At 24.0% G+C, this 7,166-nt stretch overlaps 1 protein-coding gene across 2 annotated transcripts; it reads right to left on the bottom strand.

Annotated features, from left to right (window-relative positions):
- Positions 1 to 2,843: 2,843 nt before the first annotated feature.
- Positions 2,844 to 4,418, bottom strand: LOC126906549 (40S ribosomal protein S28). 2 transcript variants are annotated; one of them, XM_050687131.1, is made up of 2 exons: positions 4,084 to 4,418; positions 2,844 to 2,968 (listed from the first exon to the last, which is right to left on the bottom strand). In XM_050687131.1, exon 1 carries the CDS (start codon positions 4,284 to 4,286, stop codon positions 4,089 to 4,091), a length of 198 nt encoding a protein of 65 aa, XP_050543088.1. In that variant the 5' UTR covers positions 4,287 to 4,418; the 3' UTR covers positions 2,844 to 2,968; positions 4,084 to 4,088. The 2 variants fall into 2 exon arrangements, with proteins under 2 accessions (XP_050543088.1, XP_050543087.1); XM_050687130.1 differs by having other exon boundaries at positions 4,080 to 4,417.
- Between the last annotated feature and the right edge of the window lie 2,748 nt (positions 4,419 to 7,166).

Below are 7,166 nucleotides of genomic sequence, written 5' to 3' on the forward strand. Positions count from 1 at the left end.
TGACATAAGAAATAAACAAATTATTACAGAACAACTAGAGTGTCAAAGTTGAAAAGTATTTGAAAAATTAATAGCCAGTTGATTACTTGTCCACCATAAAAAAATAATCGTAATTTATTAATTATTTCCATTAAATAATGTATAGTATTTTGAAATTAAATATTAAACTGAAAAATTAATGTAATCTCGCATTACAACTGTAATTTTCCTAGTATAATTAAGAAATATAAGGTAATATAATTGATTAATATGTGTATAGTGATGAGCAAAATAGGTCTTTCTCTGGCAAAAATGCAAGACAAAGACTAACACTAAAAAAACTAAAATCAATACTAAAAGAAAACCAAAACCAAGACATGATGGGCAAGTCTTTTCAAAAAACAAAACGAAAACTGCAAAAGTTTTGCACTCATGCAAAAAATAAACAATGATGATTACTAGATCGTAATAGCTGTACAAAATGTACCTTTTTCCCAGAACGGTGTTAAACACCTTGACAAAACCGATAAGATTTATAATTAACCGGTGCATAAAATACTGAATTATTCTTTTATTTTTACTGACCATGTGTTTGTGTAAAATAAGTAATACCTACGACTAGTGAACATAATATATATTTTTTACAGGATATTACTTTACCGATTTTTTCATTATTTTAAAAGGATACTTCTAGATTAATTTTTAAAATTTTTATGCATTGTTACTAAATTGTAGGGGAAATTGGCAAATTACGAGCATATAACCTTAAACATCTATTGAAAATTCAGTATTACTAAGTTTGAAGAGGAGACAACTTCTGATAACAATACAGACAAATTATCAATTTTAGAGGGACTTTTTTAGAAAACCTGAGTCCCTTAAAAGTTTTAAGTCATAAAAGTTTATGTATAACTGACGTGTTTATAATAAGTTACAGAAACAAAAACGGGGTGGCTTTTATAATAACATTTCTTTTGTTTAATATATTTGTAGATATAATTAAACATTTATTTTATATATTACACCCCTAAAAACCGCCTTTAATGTGGTGATTTAATGATTCTAACGTATTTGATGAAAAATATTTTATCTATAAATTATTAGGAAAAATTATTTAAGCAAATATGCGCATAGATATATATATATACGTGTGTGTGATAATAAATATATTTTTAATCATACATAGATATAGATGTTAAATGATGGATCATTGTGTAAGCATATGTAATATGAATGTTTTGAAAAATACAATATTATATTCAATAATATTTCGCCGCCGTTTTCTCTAATCATATTTATGATATATTTTTATTAAAATTATTTAGTTTGTACAATTGTCATATACTGAATAATAATTATAAAAAATTGTTTATAAATAACTATTGTAGAACAGAAAAACAACATATTTTTATCGGGGTTGTTATGTTTTTAACACAAAAATGTCAATATATACATTGTTGAAAAAATGAAAAACAACATATGTATTATTTTCTAATTTTCATAAGAATCAATCAAATATATTTAAGAATATTTTTTAGTGAAGAAAATAAACGTACATTTATGTTGTAAAGACACTCTTATGTATCCTATATGTAACATTCATTTAATTTTATCTACAAGAATTGTGACATATGTTTTTTGTACATAACTTTGAGTCGGGTCGTGATTAGTCGATCTACGTGCGATAACTAAAATAATTATGTGAGGTAAAGAAGCTCTACAAAGAACTAAATATGCACAAATATTTTAATAAAATGTTATTTTGAAAAAAAATTAAAAGAAATATGTAAAAACATTTCAAAGTCATGAAATATGCAGTACTGACGCACATAGTAGTGGCGTACTGTTTTTTTGAAGGGGGATATACATAGGGAAAATTTTAATACCTTCTTCAAATGAAAAGATATAGAACTTTCACCAAATAATCAATTTTAGTAAGGTAATAAATCCCATTTCAATTAACTCCATCCTGGCATAGGCACATATAAGTGTTCAGTAAGGAAACAGATTTCTATTATTCTCATTGTTTATAACAATTTACCTGTTAACTAAACACCTAATATGTAAAACATAGCGCCAGTATTGGTTGGATTTTAAAAATATATTTAAAATGTTATAAAAAATAAAATAACCTTAACATACAAAAATATTCAATTTGAATTTGTATAGTATTAAACAACTGTCTAAATGTATAGATGATTGCCCTATTTTTATGTATACACAAAAAAAAAAATTAAATCCTTGAAGTTCTGTACTCATGGAATAAAAGCTCTTTTGCAGAAAAAACACATGTTATGTTCTTTTTTTATTTTGGCTCAATATTGTTAACCTGGGACTCTGTGTCAACAAATAAGTCTCAAAAAATGATGAGACTTCAGATCTTGTACTCAAATTTCCAGTTATGCCAAAGCATACAAGGAATTTAAACAAACAAATTTCTTTATATACAATTAATATTTTCTTAAAAACTAGATAGATTTTTTCAAGTCAATCAAGAAATTTAGTAACCTGATTCAGAATAAGCACTAAATACCAATCAAATAGTCATAAGCAGAAAATTATTAAAATAAGTTGTCCAATAATATTTAAAAGACTTCTATTGTATTTATTTTTTAATAAAAATTTAATTAAATTTTTCTTTAATGTAAAAATACATTGTGATACAATTTACTTCCCCTTAAAAATATTTTATTTTTAATGATTATTGTTATAACAATAATTCAGTTAATTTTAAATAACTACATATTAATATACTACTAAAAATTAATTTATGCTTAGATTTATCAATGGATTTTTCAAGTTATTATCAAAACTTCTTTTGATAATTATGTTGAAATATTATAAAAACATCAGCCAAAAACTAATTATATTATTTTTAGTTGTCGCTTTATTAATAAATTTTACAATACGTGTTCTACATTTTATAAAATTGGATGTAAAAGGAATAACAGCAGCAGCAACAGCAACAACCGCATGAAATTGTATTTATCTGTAAAAAAAATAAAAATGATATTAATATTTCTATACCACATAATATTTTATAATGTAACCACTGAATATATCTGGAATTTTTTTTTATAAAAATAATATACTTTCAAAACAATTTATCTAAATTATTTTATTATGTATTCAATATAATATATCATTTGGTAAACGATAATACTATAATTTTATTATTTCAATTAATATGTTGAAATAATGATTTACAAAAGACAATTGATAAAAATAAGCTTAAGATTTTATTAAAAAATCTCATTTTAGTCGTAAGTGTAAATAAGAAATATTCCAGTTTATCTAACAATATTATTTTGTTCTGGTTAAATACCAGTTTTTATTTATATTAAAGTTAAGCTATTTTTTAACTTCAGAAATTATAACTCTTGTAAATTCCATGTGTCTGATATTTTTTCAAAACAACTCAGAATTTTTCCTTTGAAAATTTTTAATCAATATTTCTCAGCGAAATAAGTAAATTTAAATTACAACTAAAATGTTTCTCTATGGCAAAAAAAAAAATAAGTTTACTGAGTCATCTGAATAATTTCTAATATTGACAGATTGGATTGCTATGAGTAACAATAAATATTGTTATCAACCAGAAATTTAATAATATTTGTATATATGTTTAATATGTGTAATAACATTTAAGAAAATAATAATTACAAATTATGTAATTACTTTTATTTTGTTCTTTCAATTTTATATGTCTACAATTAATGAAGAACATATTAAGAGTCAATAATGAATATTGAATACACACCCTATAATAACTCTTACCATAAATATACAAGAATTATTAAAAATAGGATTAATACTATTAATAATGTTTATTATACAAACAATTTTAAAACTATCAGTCCTAAGTCATAAAATATCGTGAAGAATAAGACACTTAAATTTTCTGTTGTTCATATCCAAAATGTTCCAATTTACTATTATTAAGTTAAATAACCACTTAATTACTACGTAATTACTATGTAATTAGTAATTAGTAATTACTATGTAATTAGTTACAAGAAAACATTTTATTATATAATATACTTTGCCATTATTAATTTGAAAATATACCATGTAATAAGAATTTAAGTAATTATACTCACTTACTAAACCTATCGAAGTCTTCTAGCTTCTCTTTCAGACTCGAGCAAAGTAAGGATATCGCCCTCACGAACTGGTCCTTTTACATTTCGGATGATCTGTCTGTTCTGTTCACCAATGAATTCAACTTTAACCTGTGTACACTGGCCTTGTGATCCAGTACGACCCAATACTTTTAATACACGAGATAGAACAACTGGTTTGTCCATATTGATTCTTCAAGTTTATTTTAACTTGTAATACTAAGAAAATAATTCAACAGCCAAGAGTGTTTTACACGTGGTTTAAATAACGAGCAGGTTATTTTCCTAATGGCATAAAGAAAAAGAATAATGTTTGCTGATGTTCACGATAAGAGAAAAAACCAACACTTAAATGATAATATTCATCAGTATGACCATAGTCACCATAATACAGGGCTACCGCATTCAAACAATTTTAAATTAACAATTTATTATCTTTATCACGGTCTACATTAAAAATCTCTGAATTTTTTTTTATCTGTAATTGTAATAGACATTATTTCTAATCGTATTTTTTAACATTAACATGTAATTTGTCAGTTTTCATGACAACTCAAATTAAAAATCCAATATTTGAATGATTGTGTAGCGTTATTAGATCCAAGTGTACTTTTTCGTATAATTAATTGCAGGCTATGCTATTACAAATAAACGTTTCATCTTATTGAAAATCAGTATAAGGGTTTCTATAAAAATACTATATGATTTAAATTAATAAAGAGGTAATCATTTATACATTAAATATTTAAAAAGTCATAATTTGATAGATTGATATAATATCAAAACTATTCATTTAATTTCTATTTTATATTTTACATAGAAATGATAGTTATAAACAAAAATGTTAAATTTCAATACTAAATCTGATTAATTTTGAATTGTAGATGGTCATTAAACCAATGTTTACTAATACTTCTATTAAAATTTTGGTTTATCTAATATTAAAAATATTAATTACTTGGTTATAATTTTTCAATTATTAAATTTGTCATTTAATCATTGAAAAATTTAACCAAAAATGTTACGAGTACCTATTTTTAACTAAAAATTTAGACTTGTCCCAATATTTAATAGTTTTTAACATAATATCAATAATATTACATTATAGTGTTGTATATGTTAAGTGTATACATACATATAAATTATTTATATTTAAATTATAAATACTGTTGATTTGTTTTATGTATATTTGCGTAAGACTTGTTAAAAACCTAAATTATAGTTTTTATAATTAAAAAAATAGGTGATATTTTGAGCCTTAAAAATAGTTAAAGTTTGCTTTTACCTTTTATATCAGTGTTTCCCAACCAGTGGTCCACGAGTCAGTTATAAGGGTTCCGCGGTCCCATAGATTTTTTCTTCGATTTTACACAAAAATCACATTAAGTAAATTATTTTGTATAGTAAAGTAATAAAAATTAACATTTTTTGATAAATGTTGTGTATTCTTGTTAATGAGCAAAAAAAAGTCTTCCTAGTTTTCGTAAAATTGAGGGGGTCTGCAACCTATAAAATATTGCCGAAGTGGTCCGTGGTGGTAAAAAGGTTGGAAAACACTGTTTTACATTCAAAAGTAGCCAAGTAATTTTAAATAGTTTAAAAAAAAATAACATTTTCTAATTTAAAAATCCAATAAGTCCATAGTTATTACATAAAAAGTTTACAACGCAAATAATAATAATTTTTTAGAGTATTTATAGTAATAATTTCTTTTGTTATGACATTACTTTTATACTTTTTTGTATTTGGGCTTGGTTCATAGAAACATCTATTATCTTTACCAGAATAACAATGTTGTGCTAATGATGATACAGTGAGTGCTAACCTTTGAGAGCTAATTTATACATATTTTTACATGTATAAAAAATCCTATGAAAAAAATTATACTGAGGCACCAAAGTCAAGATTTATTTTAAGGTTAATAAATATTTAACGTCTTTATAGTTGAGACAATTCAAATTTTATTCATATATAGTATTATAGATCTTATAAAAGACAATTAAAGTAGCTTGTATAACTATACCTTAGATATTTTTTAAGTTATTGTAGCTACAAATTATCATTTACACAGAGTATTCACTAAGTAAGGAAATAGGTCAGTTGTTACAAACAATGAGAAAAATTGAATACTGTTTCCTTAATTACTGAACATCCAATATAGAATATTAGGTAGTTTTATATTTTTTAAACACTTATAATTTATATAAGAAAAACGAACACCAATAATATAAGACAATTTTGTGACTAAAAGATAATAGTTGATATCAATTCGTTTTACAATAAAATGATTTTAAAATGAATGTCTCTGGTTAATCAATAAAATTTCAAATCTGAATTAACAGTTAATTTTTAATCAAAATAAAAAAACTTAACATAATGAAAAATAAAACAAGATATTAAAATATATATTTTGTATTTCTATTTCATAACTTCTCTTGTTTTAATTATTCTAAATATGAACTTGGTAACAATTGACCATTATATATTTTTTAATGAATAAATTTTTTAAAATCTCAAAAACATCTGTATTGCAATAATATAATTTTGGACTTAAAAGCGTTGAATATATATATAACCAAATTGGTTATTATAAAAGGGTATATCTAGCAGATAATTAATGAGATCAAAAAAAAAATATATACTTTGAGCCTATTAATAAAAACACTAGCAATGATGGACAGGATTCATTATCTTGTAGTAAGTAATATAATAGAATATATTAATGTTGGGCTGGTGGGGGAGGTGGAGGTATTGGCTGAGGTGTTTGTTGTTGCTGGGGCAAAGCTTTTAAAATGGCTTGAACTTCCTCTGCAACAGCTGCTAAAACCATTTGAAATTGTGCTTTTGTAGCTACAGCTCCAGATCTTTGATCTCGAATGTGTTCTAGTGTGGCTGCAATATCAATCTCCTTAGCACCCTTTGCCATACGATTCAATACCATATCCAAAAGGCAATAGGATCCAGTGCGACTNGTTATAATTTTTCAATTATTAAATTTGTCATTTAATCATTGAAAAATTTAACCAAAAATGTTACGAGTACCTATTTTTAACTAAAAATTTAGAC

The sequence above is a fragment of the Daktulosphaira vitifoliae genome, unplaced genomic scaffold (genome assembly GCF_025091365.1).
Source record: "Daktulosphaira vitifoliae isolate Bord-2020 unplaced genomic scaffold, ASM2509136v1 Scaffold_5, whole genome shotgun sequence".
Lineage (NCBI taxonomy): Eukaryota > Metazoa > Arthropoda > Insecta > Hemiptera > Phylloxeridae > Daktulosphaira > Daktulosphaira vitifoliae.

Bases quoted from the DNA above. Each gene is read 5' to 3' on its own strand.
- LOC126906549 (XM_050687131.1), bottom strand. From the start codon at position 4,286: ATGGACAAACCAGTTGTTCTATCTCGTGTATTAAAAGTATTGGGTCGT.